At 44.0% G+C, this 24,834-nt stretch overlaps 1 protein-coding gene across 1 annotated transcript in view; it reads left to right on the top strand.

Moving 5' to 3' along the window:
• CES5A (carboxylesterase 5A) overlaps positions 1–19,085 on the top strand; it is a 29,310-nt gene extending 10,225 nt beyond the window's left edge. Inside the window, 9 exon segments of the mRNA XM_003735307.6 lie at positions 247–324; positions 2,166–2,270; positions 3,983–4,123; positions 7,202–7,270; positions 10,952–11,099; positions 15,647–15,796; positions 18,697–18,769; positions 18,855–18,988; positions 18,991–19,085. Of these exon segments, the coding sequence (XP_003735355.3) occupies positions 247–324; positions 2,166–2,270; positions 3,983–4,123; positions 7,202–7,270; positions 10,952–11,099; positions 15,647–15,796; positions 18,697–18,769; positions 18,855–18,988; positions 18,991–19,085 (993 nt within the window).
• Positions 19,086–24,834: the final 5,749 nt, after the last annotated feature.

Genomic DNA, 24,834 nt, shown 5'->3' with positions numbered 1-24,834 from the left:
AGGAGCTAGAAATCATATGCCTGAATATTTGACATAAAAGTTCATGAAGAGCCGGGGGCTCAGAGAGGTTAAGTAAGTTCACAGCTAGTCCTTTAATCCCCCAAACCAGGGCTCTTTTCTCCTCTAAGCTTAGAGCTTTTAAGGAGGGTTCCTGGGAAGGTTTCTTTGAAGAGGGAAGAAAGGTATGTGTGATCGGTGGTGAGTCCTCTGCTAACCTTTCCTGAATCTTCTGTGTTCTCTCTCCAGATGCTGTCTCCCATGGCTGAAGGCTTATTCCACAAAGCCATCATGGAGAGTGGGGTGGCCATCATCCCTTACCTGAATGCCCAAGATTGAGACGAGTGAGGAAGTATGTAAACTGTGAACACCTTTCCAGCTTCCTCTTCTCAGTTAGGAGAGAATGTGGTTGGGCACCTTCTCACCATGTGCTTGGCTTTCCTTAGTGACCATGCCCAAGGAACCTCATGCTGGCCCAAGTGAACCTTGTTCCTCCATGAAAGGCCAGGTTCAACAGGAAATGTGTCTAGCTACACAAGGACACACCCCTGGGGTGCACGAGTGTGTGTTTGGTTCTTACGTCTTACCCATTATGCTTTGCTTGTGGTATATAACTCAGTCCCCTGTATTCTATACAGCTCTTCTCCTGTACCTACTCTACTCCACTGGGAATGGATACCCAGGGCACTACATTAAGAAAGATTCAGAGGCTGTTTCCAGCTCAGTGGGAAATAATACTGTGACTGATTAATGTTGTCTGGCATGGGACTATAAGGGGCATCTATCCCATGATATTTGTCATCTGCTCTTGTCTTAATTATCTACTAGATAGTGAGGCCCTAGAGACAAGGAGCTCTCTGCCCTTCAGGCACCCCAGCATAATACCTGGTATATATCAGGCAGCCATAAATGTTCCGGATGAATGAGTTAACGAATGAGCGATTTCATTCAATGCATATTAATTAAGCACAGGGCTGTGGAGCCATCTCTTGAGTATTAATCATTTTAGTGGTAAATTTTCTTAAACATCTTATAGAAAGTAACAGTTTATACCAAGAGCAGAAACAGAGTTATAAAATTATTAAAAAGAACCTTCAACACATGGAAACATTGATTTCTGTTACGTTCTCCATAAAGCTGCCTTCAGTTTGGACATATATTTATCCATTTGATGTATGTCACTGAGTGCCATTTTCCCTGCTCTGTTAGAACTTTGAGGTTTATCAGCGGAGAAAGCATATGCTAAACTTGAGGGTAATGTAATCTTTTTATCACCTGTCTATGGAGAAGATTAAATCCTGGAATCCATGGATAGGTTTTGGAGGTGGTCCCACAATGGTACCAGCCTCTACATGCTTGTGCATTTTCCCAGGGAGAGGGTCTGTAACTTTGATTGGATTCTCAAACAGTTATGACTCCCAGAAGATTAAGGACCACCACTTTCAGTGGATGAGTTCTACAAATATGGACGGTTCAGTGGCAAGGAAATCAGGTGTTCAGCAATGGGCTAGGCTTGGAAGGTGGAGAACATTGAGCTGATAGGAAATTAGATGAGGAAGGGGTTTCTGGGGGCTGCGATACCCTGAAAGGACATTGTGGAGGGCAGGACTTGGGCCTTAAAGAATGAGAAGGATTGGTATAGAGACAGGAAAAAAGACAGGCAGGACATTCCAGGCTGTGAATGGTTCTGGGGCTTGGGCAGAGCTGACAAGCTGAGAATCTGCTCTGGAGCCTGGCCTCTGCTGACAGTGGAGGAGCTTGCGAAGCTGCTCCTTGCTCTTGGTGTTTCTGTCTTCATTTAGCACCTCAAGGTTGGGCTTCTAGGCTCCAGAAGGGCCAACTGGCAATGCAGCCCAGCTCACAGGACTGATCTCTTTGTGACCAGGATTCTTGATTCCATTCCATGGCCACAGACGGACAAACTCCCATCTCAGCTGTGGTGTTTGTTAAAGATGACAGGGAGGCCAGGCAAGAGAGTGAGGGTGATGCGGTGCCAGCCTGTCAGTCATGTGCACCTTCCATTACAGGGGCGTGGGGCTAGGCAGGGGTAGCAGGAGGGACTCATATATGGAGGACCGGCCTGTGGCTGACTGGAGGGCATTTTCCAGCTTTCATTTTCCTAGATACTTTCAATATCATGCTCTAACCTGGTCCACCTCTGGAAGTAGCTGCAAGTGGTGGCGTGCTTCTGTGGGTACAATGCCTCAGACTCTGAGGCCCTGCTGAGGTGCCTGAGGACAAAATCCTCCAAGGAGCTGCTGACCCACAGCCAGGTGAGGACAGAGGGGGTCGTTTGGGGGGGGCAGCGTTGCCCTTTGAATGGAGAGGTGGACAAATCCTACCCTTTTGTTATTTATTTGGATTTGGAACATGGAAAAGAGGAGGATTGGGGATACTTGATAACAGCTGTAAAAAAATACATGGGGGTATGGAACCCTTGTAGATAATTTAAGAAAATTGTTGGGGCAGGGATGCAACTTAGCCTGGAGAAGCTTCAGCAAAGTATAAGCTTGTCTGTAAGTCCCTGAAGGCATCTCACGGGAGGGAGGGACCACACTTATTACGTATGCTTCCAGAAGCTGAAGTCAAGATCAGGAGCTGGAAGTTCTAAGAAGTCATTTTACTTTTGTGTAACTGAAAACTTTTCAAGACCTCCTTCAGAAGATGGTGAGATGCCCATCTCTCTGGGTATTCGAGCAAAATCTAGCTGACTACTGACAAACGTTCAGTCACTGACAGTTAATTTGACTGGGTGATCTTTTATGTCCCTTCCAATCTTGAGAGCCTTTAATGACAGTCTTTGAACAAACAAAATCATAATCTTTCAGATTTCAACATTTGCTAGTTATGTGGTGTGTACTGAGTGTCCACTGTGGGCCCTGCTAGACTCAGTGAAATGGATAAGTCCTAGACCTGATGTGTGGAACTCTTTCATGTGCTCTTTTCTACCCAAATCCCAAAACAGAATCCTAAAGAAACCATGATTAGAGACGAGTTTTGCTTTCTGAGACTCAAAAAACATCCAGCCATGTTCAAGGCATTGTGTCTCAGGGAGACATCAGAGGAAGGTGTTCACACCAACTCTTACATTCCTGGCCACTCTGTCTACCCTCATTTTTCCCTTTGCATTTGGCCAGTGGTTCTCAAACTTGAACATGCATCAGGACATGGAGGACCGGCCGAAAGAAAGTTCATGGGCTACACCCCACCCCAGAGTTTCTTAAAGAGGAGCCTGAAGTGGGCCTGAGAATGTGCATTTCTAACAAATTCCCAGATGCTGATGCTGCTGGTCTAGGAACCACACTTTGAAAATCTCTGAGCTAGGTGGTATTAGTTTCCTCTTGTGCTGCTAATAAAGACATACATGAGACTGCGTTGTTTATAAAGGAAAGAGGTTTGATAAACTCACAGTTCCACACGGCTGGGGAGGTCTCACAATCACGGTGGAAAGCAAAGGAAGATCAAAGCACATCTTACATGGTGGTGGCCAAAAAAAAAAAAAAAAAAAGCTCAGGGAGCGCCCCTTTATAAAACCATCACACCTTGGGAGATTTATTTATTCACTATCATGCAAATAGCACAGGAAAGACCTGCCCCCATGATTCAATTACCTCCCACCGGGTCCCTCCACAACATGTGGGAATTATGAGAGCTACAATTTGAGATCTGGGTGGGGACACAGGCAAACCATATCAGAAGTCATTGCTTTTCTTAGGTAGATATTATTATCATTCCCATTTAGCAGATGAGAAAATAAGGCACAGACAAATTTAGCCCCCTTGCCTAAGTAGGTGGCAGAGCTGCCAGGGACTGATATCTTGAGCTGGGCCCATAGTGTTTGTTTTTACGTTTTAAGGGCATTTAAGCCAGTGTTAGACTGGGTTGGCTTTGCTTGGCCAGGATTTGGGACAGCAGATTTTGTGAATGGGATAGCAGATTTTGTGAACAGAAATAGCTGCTGATTTTTTTTTCTTCCTTATTACAGAAAACAAAGTCTTTTACTCGGGTGGTTGATGGTGCTTTCTTTCCTAACGAGCCTCTAGTTCTATTGTCTCAGAAAGCATTTAAAGCAATTCCTTCCATCATCAGAGTCAATAACCACGAGTGTGGCTTCCTGCTGCCTCTGGTAAGAATCCTGGCTGGCCATACTGCCCCTCCCTCAACCATGATACAGCTCTTGGTTTCAACAGCTGAGCATTTCTAAAGATGTCACCAGGAGTTGTAAGCGCTGGAGCCCACCAGTGTTTGCCTGTCTCGGAAAGAGAGGAAGTGAGGACCGGGCCAGTCACAGCAAATATCTGCCTTGCTCCTCGTGTGATGAGGTTTAGGGTGGAAGAAACAACTATATAAAAAGGAAAGAGGAGATGGGTCCATTTGGTCTTTGTTAAAAAAATATTATGAATGATTGTTTCCAAAAAATGCAGTTACTGTTTCAGAGCTGACATTCAAATAGGTTTGAAAAACTTCAGTCCTTTAAACTTTTCACATCTAACCTTGGTTCTGGCATTTCGACAGCCAAGAATGCTAAGGTTGTATAAGTTGCAAAATTGTTAAATCATTTTATTTATTCAACAAGTATGTATTACAGGCTTATAAAAACAGACCAGTTGGCAGCGAGCATGGTGCCAGCTTACACTTTAGTGAGGAGAGAGAGAGAGACGAGACACGAAGTTGAAAAGATGATTTTGGAGAGTGACAGACGATATGAAGGACACGAGTGGAGAGAGAAGGTATCTTTAGGAAGGATAACAGGTGATGCAGAAAGGCTCCTTTGGGGAGAGATTGTTGAGCTGAGGCCTGGGTGCTGGGAAAGACCCATGATTTTTTGATTCCGTGGTTTCGAAAGACTCTCTTCATTGGAAATAAACTTTTCATTTGTCCTCAGAAGAGTAGAGGCTTCAAATTCCTAAAACTGTTGAAGCTCATTTATTTAGACTGACCTCCTCATTTTAAGCTGGAGGAAATGGGGTTAAGAAATAAAGAGGTTTGCCAAATTATAAAGCTAGCTGATGGTTGCTAGAACCAGAATCCTGAGTTCACTGGGTTGTGAAAGCAAGTTCTGCCATTATGAATTTGACCTCCAGGGCAATGTTTTGAGGTGGGATTAGGGATTTTTGTCCTCATGTTGCAGATAAGGCCACTGAATCACAGTTCATGCCTTAAGTAAGCCTTTCAGTGATTTCTGGGTGTGTGTTAGAAAGAAGAAGGCAGGTGCCAGTGACAACAACCACCACTGTAACTGCCACAACCAGTTCCCCGGTGTCTTCCAGGGCCAAACACAGGCGATCCAAGCAACGACTTGAAACAGGCATGATTAATGATTATTCCTATTTGAAAGAAACTGAGGCTCAGAGCAGCTGAAGTGGCTTTCTAACATCTCCCAGCTTGTCAGGAGACAGTGGTGTATAATTTTTATTCATTTAGGCTCTGCCTTTTATTTTATTTTGTTTTTGAGTGGTCGTCTTGCTCTGTTGCTCAGGCTGGAGTGCAGTGGCATGACCTGGGCTCACTGCAACCTCTATCTCCTGGGTTCAAGTGTTTCTCCTGCCTCAGCCTCGGGAATAACTGGGATTACAGGAGCCTGCCACCACACCCAGCTAATCCTGTTTTGTATTTTTAGTAGAGACAGGGTTTCACCATGTTGATCAGGCTGGTTTTGAACTCCTGACCTCAAATGACCCACCTGCCTTGGCCTCACAAAGTGCTGGGATTACAGTTGTGAGCCTGTGCTCAGCCTGGGCTCTGTCTTTAAATGCTGAGCTCTCTACTTACCTGCTGTGTGACATTAGGTGAGTTGTCTACCCTCTCTGACCCTCCATTTTTTTCAACGGTGAAATAGGGCTAATCTTAGCACCTGCCTTGCAGGAATACATCAAACAGTCTGGCATAGAGTCAGTGCTCAGTAAATGCTATTATGTTGGAATTATTCGAGTGACAGAATCTGCAGAGCTCAAAAGCCTGTGTGGATGCTGAAATTCCATGTGAATTTGCAGTTAAACCCATTGCTAGCTGTTAGGGACCACAAGAAATGCCCCAGAAACAAATCCCAGCTCCTTAACGTACAGAGAAGGTTTTTAGTAGTTAAAATATGCTTACAGGTAACTTGAATGACTCTGAGGGTTCCCTGCGATTCCAGGAGACAGGTATGTTTAAGTATCAGCCCCAGTAATGCATTATCCCAAGATTTTCAGCAGAAAACCTACCAAGAAAATTCATTTGTCAGGTGGATAGTATTTCTGCTGCCTCATGTTTTAAAACTGTAATTTTGCCAGAAAAGGGTAATTTAACAAATAATCACGTGCATTGCTTACTATGTACCAAGCACCATTGTAAGAGCTTTACAAACATCAACTCGCTCAGTTCTTGTCACCGCCCCGGCAGGGGGTACCTGTTGCAAACTTCATCTTACAGACCAGGAGCCTGAGGCAGGAGGAGTTGAGTCCCTTGCCAAGTTCACAGCTGGCAAGGGCAGCGCAGGGAGCCTGTGTTCTCAGCCACCAGCCTCACTGCCACTGTCCCACCCACTGTGGCTTCTCAGAGGCCTCACCTGCAAAGGTCTCTAGGAGAACAACAAACACCAGTTTTGAGATTTTCTCGCTTCTGTTTGAACTTGGAATCAAAGCCAAGTTGGAGCCTCTTAGGCAGTTAGGGCTGCCATAAGAAAATAGCATAGACTGGGTGGCTTAAAAGACAGACATTCTTGTTCTCACAGTTCTGGGGCTGGAAGTCCAAGATCAAGGTGTTGGTATCACTTTGTGTGTCTAAACGGTCCTTTCTCATAAGGACATCAGCCGGATTGGATTAGGGCCACTCTAACAGCCTCTTTTTAACATAATCACGCCTTTAAAAGTACTATTTCCAAATGGTTCCATTCTGAAGTACAGGGGTTAAGGCTTCCATGTGTGAATTTTGAGGGGACCACAATTTAGCCCGTAATGGGAGCCTTTCAACAAGGTGGCCACTTGGACCCCACAAGGCTGCAGGTGGAACGACAGGGAAAAGCTGCCTTTTATCAAAAGTGAAAAGAAGAAATTAACTACCTGACTGGCACACGGAAGCCACTTCCACACATGGCTGCCTAGGCTTGAGGGCTCCTGTGCTTCTCAGCTTCCCCTGTGAAAGTCGGGTGCCCAGGCCCTTGGGGAGACGGGTTTAACCTTCTGATGACCAGATAGCTCATGGAGGTCACTGCTTCTCTCCACAGAGGGAGGCTCCTGAGGTCCTCAGCGGCTCCAACAAGTCCCTTGCCCTCTCTATGATATACAACATCCTGGTGAGTAGCTTGAGAGGCTGCAGTACTCCAGAGACACATGCACTTAGCAGATAGCCCTGGGTCACATTCAGTGGGAGGAGCTGGGGGCACAGACACTCCTCACTCACTCAGTCACGCAACAGACCTTTATTTTATAGGTGTATTAGTCCACTCTTGCACAGCTATTGAGAAATACCTGAGACTGGGTAATTGATAAAGAAAAGAGACTTAATTGGCACATGGTTATGCAGGCTGTACAGGGAGCATGACGCTGGCATCAGCTCAGCTTCTGGGAAGGACTCAGGAAACTTACAAACATGATAGAAGGCAAAGAAGAAGAAGGCACATCTTACATGGCCAGAGCAGGAAGAAGATAGAGACGGACGAGGTGCCACACACGTTTAAACAACCAAATCTCATGAGAACTCTATTATGAGAACAGCAGCACCAAAGGGATGGTGCTGACTATTCATGAGAAACCACCCCTATGACCCAATCACCTCCTACCAGGCCCCACCTCCTCCATTAGGGATTGCAGTCCAACATGAGATTTGGTGAGAGACAGAGATTCAAACTATATCACTAGGCCCACAATCCCTAATCCACAACCCCCAACCTGGAAGAGCTCCAAAAATCCAGAGGCTTTTTGTAACCCACCCAGCAGCCGAACTGGACCTTGACTGATTTGTGGCTCTCAGTCTTTTTGTTCCCACACATTCATTTATTTTATTTATACCACTGTTCATATGTTTCTCTGTGGATGCATCAATATGGGTGTTGGGTGTTGCCCCCACCCTGAGCTGCCTCATAACTCGCAGCATGGTGCTATGTTATCTACCTACAGTTTGAAGGGCTCTGAATGCTGAAACACACGCGGACTGGGGACCCGGATTCACTACGCACCAGCCAGGCATTGGGTTATCTACCTACACTTTGAAGGGCTCTGAATGCTGAAACACACGCGGACTGGGGACCTGGATTCACTACGCACCAGCCAGGCATTGGGTTATCTACCTACACTTTGAAGGGCTCTGAATGCTGAAACACACGCGGACTGGGGACCTGGATTCACTACGCACCAGCCAGGCATTGGGTTATCTACCTACAGTTTGAAGGGCTCTGAATGCTGAAACACACGCGGACTGGGGACCTGGATTCACTACGCACCAGCCAGGCATTGGGTTATCTACCTACAGTTTGAAGGGCTCTGAATGCTGAAACACACGCGGACTGGGGACCTGGATTCACTACGCACCAGCCAGGCATTGGCCCAAGTTCTGGGAAGACCGGTCATTTATCATTCACTCATTTATTGTTTCATCACTAATTCATTCATTCACTGCACAAACCTATCAGTATCTGGTCTCACTCTAGACACTAGGATATGGAGATGGATTGCTTTGCTTCCTTTCTTTTCTCCTTTTGACATCTTCTTTTCCATAAACGTTTATTCAGTGTGGACTCAGTGCCAATGTTCTATTCACTTGTCCATGAAACATATGTTTAGTGAGAGTCCACATGCCCCTGAACTTCCCTGGGCACTGGGGTGCAATGTGGGGCGGACGGAGATGATTAGACCACTTCAGTATGGTACACATAAAGCCAAGGAATGACCAAGGCCCTGTGGTGCCCACAGGAGGGGACAGGTGGCTCCCTTGGGGAGAAGGGTTTGGAGGATTGATGGAGCTTGTCGGGTGATGAAAGGGGTGAGTGAGGAAACTGAAAAGAACCAAGAGGACCAACTGGGAGCAGAGGGGTGTGAAGAGATCAGCTGAGGGTTGGCTGCAGCAGGAGAGAATGCTGTCGGCTGTTATAAGCTCTGTGATGAGCATAGGCTTCATTCTAAAGACTGAAAGCAGAAGGAAGAAGGACCTTATTTGATTTCTGTTTTAGAAAAAGCCATCTGAAACGGGGCATGGTGGCTTGCACCTGCAATCCAAACACTTTGGGAGGCCCCGGCAGGAAGACTGAGCTCAGGAGTTCGAAACCAGCCTGGGAAACATAGGGAGAGCTTGTCTCTACAAAAAATAACAAATTAGCCAGGCGTGGTGGTGTGCATCTGTGGTGCTAGCTACTTGGGAGGCCAAGGCAGGAGGGTTGTTGAGCCTGGGAGTTTGAGGCTGCAGTGAGTCATGATCTTGCCACTGTATTCCAGCCCAGGCAATAGAGCAGGAGACTCTGTCTCAAAAACAAAAACAAAAAAAAAAAAAAAGAAAGAAGGAAAACAGAAAGAAACACTATAGGAAGGGATCCCTCATGCCCCCTTGGAGGGATGTTTGATGAGTTGCAGCTGTCTGATGATGAATTGGGACTAAAATTTTGATGTAAGTCACACAGTGGAATTCTCAGGTGGATTGGAGATGGCCTCATGGAGAACATGGTCATTGATCTGAGGCTTAGGGGAGTGGGGAACAACGGAGCAGGAGGACATTTCAAGTAGAGTGGAAGTAGGTTGCGCAGGAAGATGCAAGACGAATGGAAGGGCATGCGTCTCTCCCAGGCACGGTAGCATGCTAGGGGCTGCTTTTCAAACAGTAAGTAGTTCTCTGATACAGAAGGCATAGCCTTGCTCTAGAACCCTAGGGCTTTTTCCTCTGACTGTCCTATGGGGGCTCACCTGAGCATCTATACCCACCTTGGACACTTCCGGCACCATGGGGTCTGCTGGTCATATGATCAAAGAGACCGGGCCCTTACACCATGGACTGGACCTGCTGTAGAGGCCTCCCTTGCTCTGGCCTGATTAAAAACCACCAGTCTCCTGAGCACCCGATAAACTAGTCCGAGCAGCACTCCCCAATGTGGTGTACACTGCCTCACCTCCAAATTCCAAAGAAACTTACCAAGGGTTGTGCTGCTGTCTTAGTGGTAGGGGTTTGAGCTGCAACACTTTTCCAGCATTTCCCAGAGCACCAGATCCCTGAATCTTCATGAAATTTACCGTGCACTCTCTGCCATTTGTGCTTGGGGAAAGTTGAGAGGGAGAAGTCTAGGAGGCAGGCTAATGCCAGATCAGAGAAGCGTTGAATGTCCTATTAAGGCACTTAGCAATGGGGCTTGGGGAACCAACAGGACTGAAGACCTGCTCTGGGCCAAGCAGCTTGCTTTTCTCTTCACATCTTGCATAATCCTCTACATCCCTACAGATGAGGAAACTGAGGCTGCAAGAGACCAACTAGCTAGGTAAGAGAATAGCTAAGGGCTGGAGGCAGGAACAGGGCTGGTTTCACGCATGTGCTGCCTGTGTAGTCACAGAGGACCTTGTTGATCAGAGGGGTCCTACATTTGGTTTAATGGTCTGCTGCCACCATTTTGAAATTCTTAATGATTTCTGAGCAAGGAGTCTATGTTTTTACTTTGTGCTGAGCTCCACAGATGATGCAGCTGGTTCTGCCCAGGAGTGACTCATTCTGAGACGTGAAAGACAGCCTGTGGTCAGGAGCATGGGATCTGGCTACAAATACACTTGTGAAAGAATCATGGTTCTTCCAGTTGGGCCCAACCACTTCACCTGTCTAAGCCTCAGTTTCTTAATCTGGGAGATGGGGCTAGTTTTGATACTTGCCCCATCATAGGGTTGCTGTGTGGGCTGAATGAAGCAATGTGGGTAAAGCACTCAGAATCATACCTGTACAGGTGAGTGTTCAACGTGTTGGCTATTGCGGTTGATCTGGATCTCCTAAGACTACGATTTTTTAATAGCACGTCCCACCCCAGTATTTGCACCTTGTGGTTAATGAGTACTTCCATGACAAGCACTCCCTGACTGAAATCCGAGAGAGTCTTCTGGACTTGCTTGGAGATGTGTTCTTTGTGGTCCCTGGGCTGATCACAGCTCGGTATCACCGACGTGAGTCTCTGAGCATCCCGCTCCAGGAACACAGCCCAGCAAAGCTGGTGGACACGGAGATCCATGTTGTCTACTGACTGGCTGCCTCCTCTGCCTCTGCTCCCTCGTGGGGAGGGCTTTCCCAGGTGTGTCTCGATGGAACCGTGCTATGGTGACCTGCACCATTCACCTGCCTTTCCGAGTTTGGGAATGTTGATCAGTTGTTGTTTCTGTTCCTTCCCCTTCTTCAGGACCATGTAGAAAATATCTCCCTATAATTTTCTGGGGGCCATTCCCCCCAATTTTTTCTTTTTAGAAATGACTTCTCCAACATCTTAGCCATACATAGTAATGGAACAAACATCTTAGCTATAAGGAGTCATGGAACTCCTAAAGTAATATACTTTAAGTCAACAATTTTAAAGGCAGCCAAATACTCCATCTAATGTATAATATTAGATTCCACATTGTTCTCAAGTGCACATGCAACATCTTTCAGAATAAATCATATGTTAGGTCACCAAACAAATCCCAATAAATGTAAAAGGATGGAAATCACACAGAGTATCTTCTTCAACCACAAGGGAATGAAATTAGAAATAACAAAAGGAAATCTGGAAAATTCATAAATATTTATAAATAAAATGGCATACTCTATGTTAAATTTTAAAAGTTATGGTTAAATATGCTTAATAAAATATTTGCCAGTTGAGCCATTTTAAGTGTATAGCTCAGTGCCATCAAGTACATTCATATTGTTGTACAACCATCACCACGATACAGCTTCAGAACTTTTTTATCATCCCGAACTGAAACTCGGAACCTGTTAAAAACAACTCCCCACCCCTCCTTCCCCCAGACCCCAATAGCCACCATTCTGCTTGCTGTCTCTATGACTGGCTTTTTAGTTACTTAGTGATTTTAGTTACTCAATGTAAATAAAATCACATGATATCTGTCCTTTTGTATGGCTTATTTCAGGCAGCATAAGATCTCAGGGTTTCTATATGTTGTACCATACATCAGAATTGCCTCCTTTTTCAAGCCTGAATAATGTTCCATTGTACGTCTGTATCACATTTTGTTTATCCATTTATTCATTAATGTACATTCAGGTTGTTTCTACCTTTCGGCTATTGCTCAATGAACAGTTGGTTGTTGGCCACAGCTGGCTATTGACTATAATGCGGCAATGAGCACAGTTGTAGAAATAATCTGTTCGAGCCCCTGCTTTCAGTTATTTGGGGTATGTGCCAGAGGTAGAATTGCTGGATTATATGTAACTCTATGTTTAACTTTTGGAAGAACTGTCATGTTGCTCTCCATTGTTCTGCGCCATTTCACATTTCTACCAGCAATGCACGGGGATTGTAATTTTTTTGACATCTTCACCAACATTTGCTATTTCCTGTTTTTGTTGTTTTTAAATAACAACTATTCTAATGGGTTTGAAGTAGTATCTCATTATGGTTTTGATTTGCATTTTCCTAATTATTAGGGATATTGAGCATCTTTTCATGTGTTCATTGGACAACTCTATATATGCTTTTGGAGAAATGTGTATTCAAGACCCTTGCCCATTTTTTAGTTGAGTTTTTTGTTGTTGAGTTTTAAGAGTTCCTTATATATTGTAGAATATTAATCCCTTATGAGATATATGACTTGCAAATATTTCCTCCTATCTGTGGGTGGCCTTCTTACTTTGTTGATAATGTACAAAAATTGCTCAACAGTTTCAAATTTTGATGAAATATAATTTATCCACCTTTTTGTTGATTGTGCTTTTGGTGTCATAGCTAAGAATCTATTGCCAAATTCAAGGCTATGGAAATTTATCAGCATATTTTCTTATAAGAGGTTTACAGTTTTAGTCTTACATTTAGGTCTTTGATCCATTTTGAGTTGATTTTTCTATATAGTATGAGGGAAGAATCTATCTTTATTATTTTGCCTATGCTATATACTAGGTGGCTATAATATTTTTTAAAAGAAAAGGAATAAGAACAAGTGTGAAGGGTCTAGAGAAACCAAAACCTTCATACACTGCTGTTGGGAACATAAGACAGTGCAGCCACTGTGGGAAACAGTTGTGGCTGCTCCTCAAAAGGTTAAACATAGAGTTTCCATATAAACTAGCAAATCCAGTCCTAGGGGTGTACTCAAGATAACTGAAAACAGATGTTCAAACAAAAATTATATGTGAATGTTCATAACACCTTGTTCATAATAGGCCAAAATGGTAACAACCTAAGTGTTCATCCACTGATGAATCGACAAACAAAATTCTGTATATACTTAACAATGGATTATCATTTTGCCATAAAAAGAAATGAAATACGGATGCATGCTACAACACAGATGAGCCCTATAAACATTATGCTAAGTGAAAGAAGTCAGGCACAAAGGGCCACATGTTGTATGATCCCATTTCTATGAAATGTCTAGATTAGGCAAATCCATAGAGACAGAAAGTAGAATTGTGTTTTCCAGAGGCAGAGAAGAGGGGTCAGTGGGGGTGACTGTTTAATGGGTCTGGGGTTTCTGTTTGGGATTATGAAAATGTTCTGGACTTAAATAGTGGTGACGGCTGCACAATGTACTAAAGATCACTGAGTTATATACTTTAAAATAAAGTGGCAGATTTCACTTAGGTACATTTTGCCTTAAAAACTTGAAAATGAGAAGGCAAACCACAGACTGGAAGAAAATATTCATACTACAAGTATTTCGTAAAATAATCATATCCAGAATAGAAGAGCTCTTACAGTTCAGTAATGAAAAGAAAGTATTTTCCAATAATGGGTAGAAGACTTGAACTTGAAAAGACACCTCACAAAAAAAGTTTCAAAGTCCATGAAAAGGTACCCAGTCATCAAAGAAATGGAAAATAAACTAAAATGAGGGAACCATTTCTATCTAGTGAAATGGCTAAAATAAAAATACAAACCATACCAAGATGAATTGCCAAGAATGTGGAATCTTCAGAATATGGAACGTTCTCATGTACTTCTCGTGGAAAAGTAAAATGGTGCAACTCTAGAAAGCTGGTAGTTTATTGAAAGCCAAACATACACCTATGTTGTTAATCATTCTGCTCGTAAGCATTCACTGAAGACAGGTTAAGGTGTATGTCCTTACAAAAGACTTGTATAGACTAGGCATGGTGGCTCATGCCTGTAATCCCCGCACTTTGAGAGGTCAAGGTGGGTGGATCAATTGGGGCCAGGAGTTTGAGACTAGCCTGGGCAACACGGTGAAACCCGTTCTCTACAAAAAACATACAAAAATTAGCCAGGTGTGATGGTGGGCATCTGTAGTCCCAGCTACTCGAGGGTGGGGACTGAAATGGGAGGATTGCTTGAGCCTGGGAGGTTGAGACTGCAGTGAGCTGTGATTGCACCGCTGCATTCCAGCCTGGGTGACAGAGTGAGACCCTATCTCAAAACAACAACAACAACAACAACAACAACAAAAAACAAACAAAGAAAAAAGACTTGTACATACATATTCACAGCAGCTTTAATAATAGTGCCATATTGGAAACAACCCAAATGTCTATCATAGACACCAGAGAAATAAACTGTGGTAAAATCTTGCACTAGCATACTCGGTGATAAAAAGGCATGAACTGTTGATCCACCTGATAACATAGATGAATCTCAAAAACATTAGGTTGAGCAGAAGAAGCTGTAGAGTACACAACAGAGTACATATTGTATTATTCCATTTGTGTGGAGTTCGAGGATCGGTGAAATGAATCGATGGTGATAGGAATGAGTATGGCTTTTTCTTGGGAGAGTGATTAGAAAGGGACCTCTCTGGGTGAAGGAAATTCTCTGTATCCTGACTGACTGGGTTGCTGGTTACATAAACACATTTGTAAAAACTCCTCAAACTCTACGCTTAAGATCTGTGCTTTGTGCTGTCCGTAAGCGGTACTTCAATTAAAGGAGAGAGAATAAGGGGAGAGGAAGTGGAGACAGTGTAAGTATAGGGCAACTGTATTTTGAGGTCTTCCTGGGAGGAATGCAGAGAAATGAGCCAAGTAATTAGAAGCAAAATTGAAACTGCGTGTGTGTGTGTGCACCTGTGTGTGCTCATGCATGTGTTCCCATGTCTGCATGTGTACATGCCCATGTGTGTTGGAAATTACAGAGCAAAGACCTTCAGTAGAAGACAAGTGAAAGAATGTAAGATAAATATACATGGATTGTCTTGAAACCAGAAATTAGCCTTTTTTTGTTGGTCTCCAGACGATTGAACCAGGGTCAATGAGAGAAAGTCCCAACAAGGTACATCTTGGCTGAATAGAGAGGACTTCTTTTGAGAAGTAGAACTATTGTCTTCTCAGACATGAGCTATTCATCACTAGGGATGTGAGCACTGCTGTAGCAGAAAATTCCAGCCTCGAGTGAGGAAGGGGGAAGTGAGGCTGGCTTAGGTAGCCTCTTGTCTCTGAGCTGTCCCACCCCTGGATCTATACATCCAAGACTAGATAGGTGGGGATGCAGTGGCCGCTCCCTGCTCCACGCTGCATGCATGCCTGACCCTCCCTGACCCTCTGTCAGATGCTGGAGCACCTGTCTACTTCTACGAGGTTTGGCACCGGCCCCAGTGCTTTGAAGACACGAAGCTAGCTTTTGTCAAAGCCGACCACGCTGATGAAGTCCGTTTTGTGTTTAGTGGTGCCCTCCTGAGGGGAGACATTGTTGTGTTCGGTAAGGGACTGGCCACTCCCCACAGTTCACATGAAGCCCTCTGCTTACCCCACCTCTGTGCAAGAGCCCGGAGGATTTTAGGGTTGGCATTTAATCACCTCTCTGGTTTACAGGCAGACATAACCTTTCTCTGGAAAATGCACTCACTTCTATTTTTAGAAGCCAAGATGAAAAAGCGCTGTGGCAGTTGCTTGATGAGGGCTTCTCTTTGTACCGAAACCCGAAGGTGTGGCCACTTCAGGGCACTCGAGCAATCTAAATAATTAAAATATATATATGTTAGAACCATTTTCTCCCTTTTCTTTGACCACTGGTCTTACCCTCCCTCCCCTTCCCAGAAATCCCATGAGGCCACAACCTGGGGCTTTAGGAGGCAAGGACCATGTTTTTCATAATTCCAGCTCAAAGTGGTCTGCACCCAGATGAGTGCGTGTAAATGCTTGTGCACTGTTACTTGTGATGTTAGCTCATTTATTCTTAAATTTATAACATACCTGGTGCCTAAAATAAACCAATCAGATGAGGTTATCAGTAGAAAAAAATTACAGGGAAAATTACACACAGGAGCAATCACTAAAATATTTAGTTTAAAACATTACAAAAACAGGCTCTTAACTTATTCACACTGGCCTCTTGACCACAAGGCCAGAATGTTCTATACAGAGTGTGTTTGTGCACTCTGGTTTATTCATTATTTCAGTTTTTCATTCTCATCCTACAACACAGATAATAATAGAATTTCCTTCCTCTTAGGTTGTCAGAAGGATTAAATGAAATAAGCCCCATAAAGTATAGAGGGAATACCTAATAAATGCCACTGTTATTACTCATCAGCCATTCCCGAGGCCATTCTATGTAATGGTACATGGACTCCCTAAATTGGAAAAAGTGAACAACATATGTATCAAAGGGTTAAATTCCTTGATGTCTAAAGAGCTCGTAAAATTAATAAGAAAAGAATAACCTAATTGAATACTGGGTAACAGATATGAACAGTTTATGGAAAAAGAAACACAACCTCTCTCATAACAAGGGAACTGCAGACCGACCTTAGCTGAGGAATTATGTTTCAAGAATCAAGGTCGGAAAAAACAAAGCACTTAAAATAATGTATGCAAGCAGGCATGAGAAACAATTTTATACATTAATAGAGAAGTCTGTTGACATTTAAAATGCACGTAAGGCTGGGCATGGTGGCTCACACCTGTAATCCCAGCACTTTGGGAGTCCGAGGTGGGAGGATTGCTTGAGTCCAGGAGTTCCAGAGCAGGTTAGGCAATGTAGTGAGGCCCCCTCTCCACAAAAAATTAAATAAATAAACAAATGAGCCAGGCATGGTGGAACATACCTGTAGTCCCAGCTACTCAGGAGGCCGAGGTGGGAGGATCACCTCAGCCCAAGAGTTTGAGGCTGCAGTGAGCTGTGATCATGCCCCTGCACTCCAGTCTGGGCAACAGAGTGAGACCCTGTCTCAAAAATTGTTTTTATTTTCATAAAATAAAAAAATGCATGTAGTCTTAGCCAGGCATGGTGGCTCATGCCTATGAAGCCAGACCTTTGGGAGGCTGAGGCAGGAAGAATTGCTTGAGCCCAGGATTTGGAGGTGGCTGTGAGCTCTAATCATGACACTGCACTTCAGCATGGGTGACAGAGTGAGACTCCATCTTTATAGAAATAAATAATCTAGAATAAAATGTATGTAGTTTTTAGCCTTGCAATTCTATTTCGAGAGTTTTTGTGTAATTATACTTCCACATGTGCAAAAGTATACGTGCATACTAAAATATTGCTTTTACTACCAAAAGATTGGAAACATGACACATAAATTATGATTATATATAATTGCATATAAATATATATTTATATAGTACGTGTTCATAAAACAACAAATGGCAGTTTAATAGGTGACAAGTCCTATACATGAGATAATTTTAATAGAAAGAACAATATGTAGAATATGTATTCAGTCTCCTGCCGGATGTGTAGAAAGGTGTCTGCGTACACCTTGGTACCTGCAGAGCCTGTCTCTGGGAGGGTGCCTCTGAGGCTCATCACTGGGTGTCTGGAGGGAAGAGATGAAAGGGAAACATTTTCATTGTGTATTAGATGCCTTTTCTGCATTTTGGACTTTGCACTTTTTAAAGAAAGAAATACAGAAAATAATTGTAAAAATGTGTGCGGGAGGAGGGAGGCAGAGGGAGAGAGAAAAGGAAAAGAGAGGAAAGAGAGAGAGAAGGATGAGAGAGAGAAAAAAGAGAAGGGAGAGAGAGGGAGAGAGGAGAAAAAGAGCGGGAAGAGAGATGGAAGAGAGAGATGGGGAGAGAGAAAAGAGAGAAGGAGGGAGAGCAAAAGAGAAGGAAGAGAGAGGGAAGGAAGAGAAAGAGGGAAGAAGAGAGGAGAGAGAGGGAGAGAGAGAAGAAAAGCGAAAGGGAAGAGAGAAGAGAGAGATGGGGAGAGAGAAGGAAGAGAGGAAGGAGAGAGAGGGAGAGGAAGAGAGAAGGAAATGAGAGGGAAGACAGAGAGAGGGAGAGAGAGAAAGAATGGAGATAGAAGTAGAGGAAAAAGAGAGAAGGGGGGAAAACAAAGAGACAGAGAGAGGGAGCAAGCTGCTCTGTGTCCCCAGGGAAACTGCGGCCTCATGGGACTGTCTGCAGGAACACGGGGTGGCCAGGGAAGATGTGTGTTCAGCTTCCACCATTTGGAAGCCACGGTTCCTTGGGAAGGTACCAGTTGCTCTGAGCCTCCCTTGGTATCTGCATGTATAAAATAGGTACAGCGTCTTAGTAGGTTTGTAAGGATCCAATGGGAGAAGGGGCGTGAAAGAGATTCATCAAATACAAGGCACTCAGGGCTTCCCAGCCTCACTGAGAGCCTCAGTGTTTTGTGATTATCTTCTTCAGGAGGAGCCACAGAGGAGGAGAAGTTGCTGAGCCAGAAGGTGATGAAATACTGGGCTAACTTTGCTCGAACCGGGTAAGTAAACCTCCCAGTCTCCCCCACACCAGGGCCTGGGGTGTGAAGAGGAAAATCTCACCCCTGTTTCTGCTCTCCCTTCCAGGAATCCTAATGGGGATGACCCGCCCCTGTGGCCGGCCTATAATCTGACAGAGCAGCACCTGCAGCTGGACTTGAACAAGAGCCTCAGACAGAGGCTCAAAGAGCAGCGGGTGCAGTTTTGGACGAGCACCATCCCCCGATCCCGTCTGCCTCTGACATGCTCCACGGTCCTCTTTCCTCCTTAACCTTCCTCTCTCTCCTCCAGCCTTTCTTTTTCTCTTGTGCTCCTTGAGAAGTTATCTTTTTGTGATTTTGGTTTTCCTTCTCCTCCTGCAGTTTTTCCCGCGACCATTAGCTTCTTTCCGAGTTCAGCTGCTTTCTATGGGGATCTTTGCAGAACAAGCTGCTTTCGCTGATATTTTATGGACTTAGGAATGATCTTTATGGAATTCTTTTCAACATCAAAAAATGCCATTTGTCTTAGAAGGCAACAAGATTTCTTCACTAAATTTTGAGGAGGGCTGGCCTATTAGTTGTCATAATAATGGTCTTGTAACTCATATGAACTAAAATCAGAATGTAAAATATGTATAAGGGGGCAGAATTTAATTCTCTGTGGATAACTCTTCCCCCACCCCCAGAACTCACTTTCTATCAGAGAAGGTGTCTGTGTATTTGCCCAAACTGTGAGTCCTCCAACCCCAACCCACAGGGGCTTCAGTCACAAGCCTAGTATGGATGTCTTGGACATCACGGGTTTGAGCTGAATCTCTTCTCTGGCTCAATGAGATGTGTGGGTGACAGAGTATCCTTAGCCATGGAAAGCTGACATCATCCAAAATAAAAAATTTAGAAGTGAAATTCCAGGTGTCAAGGATCAGATCAGCAACGCCCAGAAGAAATGAAGCTTCCCTGATGGGGTCAAGATAAAGCTACCATTCCATCAATCTACACTGGCTGGACGTGGTGTCTCACACCTATAATCCCAGAATTTTGGGAGGGTGAGGCAAGTGGATCACCTGAGGTCAGGAGTTCAAGACCAGCCTCGTCAACATGGTGAAACCCTGTCTCTACTAAAAAAGAAATACAAAAATTAGCCAGGCGTGGTGGTGTGTGCCTGTAGTCCCAGCTATTCAGGAGGCCGAGGTGGGAGAATTACTTGAACTCAAGAGGTGGAGATTGCAGTGAGCAGAGGTTGTACCACTGTACTCCAGCCCGGACAGAACGAGAATCTGTCTAAAAAAAAAAAAAAGATAAGATAATAAATAAAAAACAAATCTGCACTGAGCACCTGATGTATACCAGGCATGTCTTCACCGGGGATACGACAGTGAGAAAAGTTTGGCTGCTGCCAAAGAGTGAGCAAACGGACATTCAGCAAACATTCACAGAAGTGGGTATCTCATACTGTAAATTTGATAGGTGTGACTCAGGAGAATCAGCTGTTTTAAGAAAGTGTAACAGAGAAAGCCTAAGTTAGATTACCGTCGTAGGAGACTCTCTCTGGAGAAGTAGCATTTACATTAAGAAAGGACAAATCAAAGTTAGTCACAGGGTAGAGAGAATGTTAAATGCCATCTTTCGAAGGATGCCCTCTTACTTTGTATAGCCATGTAATCCATATTATATCCACATAATTCACCAGGGTAATTAGTTTTTCTTCGTGATGGCTTCAAGATTACATGAGATGCGTTGAATAGAAGGGTTTCTGAGATGCCAGTAACTCATCCGGATGAGAGATCTCCAACTCGGAGCCTGAATCTGACTCCCTGAAGTGTTTGTTTGGCCCACACAACGTGAAACGTGTTTGGAATTTGTTGCAGCAAATTTTAAATTAGGAAAATCTCACATTAAATGGCATATTTCTAGCTTCTTCAGGTAAAAATAATAACAAGAAAACCCAGAAGATATTATTACAGAGCTGCACTCCCACCTGATACCCAGGGCTTCTCGCGGTCCACACGGCACCTTTTATGCAAATTAGAAGGTGCCCTTTCCTTAAAACCGTCTACAGACATCTTCCAGGAAAGCACCATGGATAGATATCTGCATCTATGATGCAAATGACACCTCTTCTAAAGTGTTACTCTTCCGCAGTGCAACTGTCTCAGCAAAGACAGAGAAATCAGCAGGAACTGAGTGGTGGCTATCTCATTTACAGAGGCATACGTTCTCAACTTGCCACAGTCTGCACCGTTCTTTGTGCTCTGCCTGGTCCATTTTACTCATTGATATTACCCAACCTCTGAAGGTGTTTAGGTTTGGGCCCTTGACCTCTCATTTCATACTGAACCTCAGAGAGGTCAAAAGATTCAACTGAGATCACTCAGCCAGTGTGCAGTGTCAGCAAGTTAGCAGTAAGTCAAAACTAGGCACTTAAGGCTCTTGTCACTTCAGGGAAGGACTCTTACTGCCGTACAGCTACCTCTCCCACCAGATGGTCCAAGGCCTTCGGTTGTCTCTGGCTCAGGTGGTTGTGGGAGGGGTGGATCAGAGATGCTTTGGGCCACTTTACGGCTCTAGGCCACATGCAAGCAAGCTGGAAACTGAATTGCCTCTGCAGCTGCAGAAGACTAATTTCTATATTGATATTTGGAAAAGCTAACAGCTAGAAAACACCACTCAACTCATTTTTAAAAATACGATCATATTAAATGACATTACACACATCATTTATATATTGCTCCCAGTGCCAGAATCCTCGAATACGGTTCTAATTTTGGTAGCTCTCTTGCTAAGGGGAGCACATTTTTACATTATCCAGATATAGGGCCCTCTTTCCTTCTCCTTCTGTCCACATGCAATCAGATGCTTTGTGGAGTTGAAGTTGACATTTATTTAAATGCCACTTGGTGCCTGGTTTTTCCCCCTTTAATTTAGGGTTTCCTATCTGGGGTGTAAGTAAAAGAATCACTTGGAGGGCTTTTCCAAAGTGCCAATGGCCAGGCCACTAGCCAGTTAACTGGAAGCAAAATCTCCTTGGATGGGACCTAGAAGTCTTTTCAGTTTTCAGGCATTTTAATGGTACTCCTGATTGAGAACCACCAGGTCTTCAAAGTGTGGCATATGTATTTTTCAAGCTCCTAGAGGCTCTCCAAAGCAAACAGAAATCTGCTGTACTCTGCCTGGTGTTGATGTGTCACAGTCTTTTTAGCCATTAGTCTGATCCTGGATATTTATGGAAATAATTTGATGAGCAATGTTGGGAATGAATACTTCTTTTTTTTCTTCTTTGAGACAGAGTCTTACTCTGTCACCCAGGCTAGAGTGCAGTTGTGCCATCTCTGTTCAACTGCAACCTCCACCCCAATACTTTTATTTTAAAATATTATTTATGGCACCCAGGTTTGCATAAGATGGACTGGGTCAATGGCCATGCCCTTTATAAATCACCATTCTTAAGTTCTACAAATTCACTTTCCTAAAGAGCCAAATCACATCCTACTCACAGGCAATGAGGGTACACATCATTTTCTTTCTTTTCTTTTCTTTTCTTTTCTTTTCTTTTCTTTTTTTTAAATGAGATGGAGTATCCCTCCATTGCCCTGGCTGAAGTGCAATGGCACAATCTTGGCTCACTGTGACCTCTGCCTCCTGGGTTCAAGTGATCTTCTGCCTCAGCCACCTGAGCAGCTGGGATTACAGGCGCATACTATCATGCCTGGCTAATTTTTGTATTTTTAGTAGAGACAGGGTTTCACCACGTTGATAAGGCTGGTCTCGAACTCCTGACCTTGTGATCCACCTGCCTTGGCCTCCCAAAGTGCTGGGATTACAGGCATGAGCCACTGTGCCCCAGTCATCATTTTCACAATCACTTCTAATTTTCCACCATTGCAAAAACATAAAATATTTCATCACTTTCCTATTGTAAAACAAACAATTTATTTTTCCAGAACCCACTGACTCCCTCCCCTACCCCACTTTTTTTTTCCCCAAACAATCTTGGACCCTATCCATTAAATCAAATCAAAGCAAAACTTTAGGTTCAAACCTGTCTTCACCTGTGAATTTCCTAATGTCCAGCAGAGGGCACCATTATCACAAAGGAAAAATGCTTCTCCCTACTCTGAGGCTCCTGGGATGCTGGTGGTGGTGTGACATGGCCGAACTTGGACTGAAAATAACACCATGCAAAATAGTTAAATTATATGCAAACCAATACAAAATAGTGTTATCTTCTTCCTCTGTAACATTTGGAAAGAGGAAAAGGTACAATTTACATCTTGAAAAGTCTGACTGAAAAGACAACTCACTAGCAGAACAGGAGGTGGGGCCAAAAATTTTTCCTTTTTCTACTTCTTGAATTTTCCCATTAAGTCTCCAGGAGCCTGCCTCAGAGGGACATCAGGGATTTCCTCTCCTTGGACCAACTTGGTCCATATTCCCCCTGGGCAGGGTTGCAGGGGAGGGAGTGTGGGAAATGCACTCAGGCCCAGTACCTGGGCAGCTGCCTCACCTGGTTTTGCCCCAGGTAAAGCAACTACAAGACGAGCCTCCCTTCCCCCAGCAGGAACAGATCCCACTCAGTCCTGCCTTGTGTGCTCTGCTAAAAGTTTGCACCAAGAGTGTGCCTCATTATTCCCTGGGACAGGAAGGGCTGGGGAGAGAAAAACCTACCTTGCCACTTGATTGTGTCAAAATACGAGGGAATTCATTGCAAAGAGCTTGCTGTGCTCCATAAATGGGGTGGAGCTCAAGCCTGAAAGTATAGGATGGGTAGGAAGGGGGATGGCCAGCCACAGCGTGACCCTGAGCAGTGGCGGTAAGGGGGCCAGCCCACAGGCAGCAGGGCTGGTGTTGGCAAGGTTGCTGGAGCACACCTTGGGTGCCTGGGGGATAGCTTTTCTACCTTGACCTGTGGCAAACAGACTTCTCTCTTTACAGGAAGATAATGCCGTAAAATGTGAATCAATCTATCTTCTATCTAATTTGTGCTCTATTTACCTCCTGAACTTCTCACGTGTGAGACCACATTTATTGAATATATGCTTCAGGTAAGTTGCATTTGAATTTCTCTTAGTACATATGACAAAGTCCTGATTAAAATCATTGCTGCATTTGATCATTTACATTCTGTCCTGTAACTATAATTTATATGACCACCAGTAATTTTATCTGTATCAATCTTGTCTCCTGTATTAGATAATAAGTTCTTAAGGCCTGGTATAAATATTTAAGTTTTTAAATTGAATATAACATACATATAATAAAATATATATGTATACATACATACATCCACACAAATACACACATGCAATGTATATATTATGACTTGATAATTTCACTAAGGTGACTGTGTAATTAGGACCCAGATCAAGACACAATGTTAGCAGCATCCTAGAAGCCATATGGAGCTCAATTCCAGGCCCTGCTCCCTGCTCCCTCATTGCCTATCTACCCAAGATTGTCACCACTGCTTAATCAACTGAAAGTCGCGTTTGTATAGTTCTCGAGGCTAGAAGCTCCAGATCAAGGTGCCAGCTGACTCATTTCCTGGTGAGGGCTCTCTTCCTGGCTTGTAGACAGCTGCCTTCTCACTGTATCTTACGTAGCCTTTCTTCTGTGCATGAGCAGAGAGACAGAGAGAGAGAGAGGAAGAGAGAGAGAGCGAGCGAGAGGAATTTTGGGGGGAACATAATTCAGTCTATAATAGATAGTCTCTAGTTTTAGATTATTATAGTGTTGTTATGAAGAATATTCTAAGACATATCTTTTAGTGACCACATGAGTGCATTTCTCTTGGATATATACCTTAGAGTGGCTTTGCTGGGTCAGAAAAGCTTCAGGTATCAGCTTTAGTAGTTGCTCCTGAAAGTGTTTTAGAGTCGTTGTACCGGGTTGCACTCCTGCCAGCAGACTAAGAGATGTACCATATTGTTGTTAATGCTTGATGTGGTGGTTAATTTTAGGTGTCAACTAGACTGGATTGAGGGGTGCCTAGATGGCTGTGACACATTGTCTCAGGTGTATCTATGAGGATGTTTCTAGAGGGGACTCATGTATGAGTCAGTTGATCTTGGTGCAGTCCAGCTTTCTGG

The sequence above is a fragment of the Callithrix jacchus genome, chromosome 20, assembly GCF_049354715.1.
Source record: "Callithrix jacchus isolate 240 chromosome 20, calJac240_pri, whole genome shotgun sequence".
In the NCBI taxonomy this organism is placed as follows: Eukaryota; Metazoa; Chordata; class Mammalia; order Primates; family Cebidae; genus Callithrix; species Callithrix jacchus.
The sequence above is the reverse complement of the archived record's forward strand: the minus strand, read 5'-3'. Positions and strand labels throughout refer to the sequence as shown.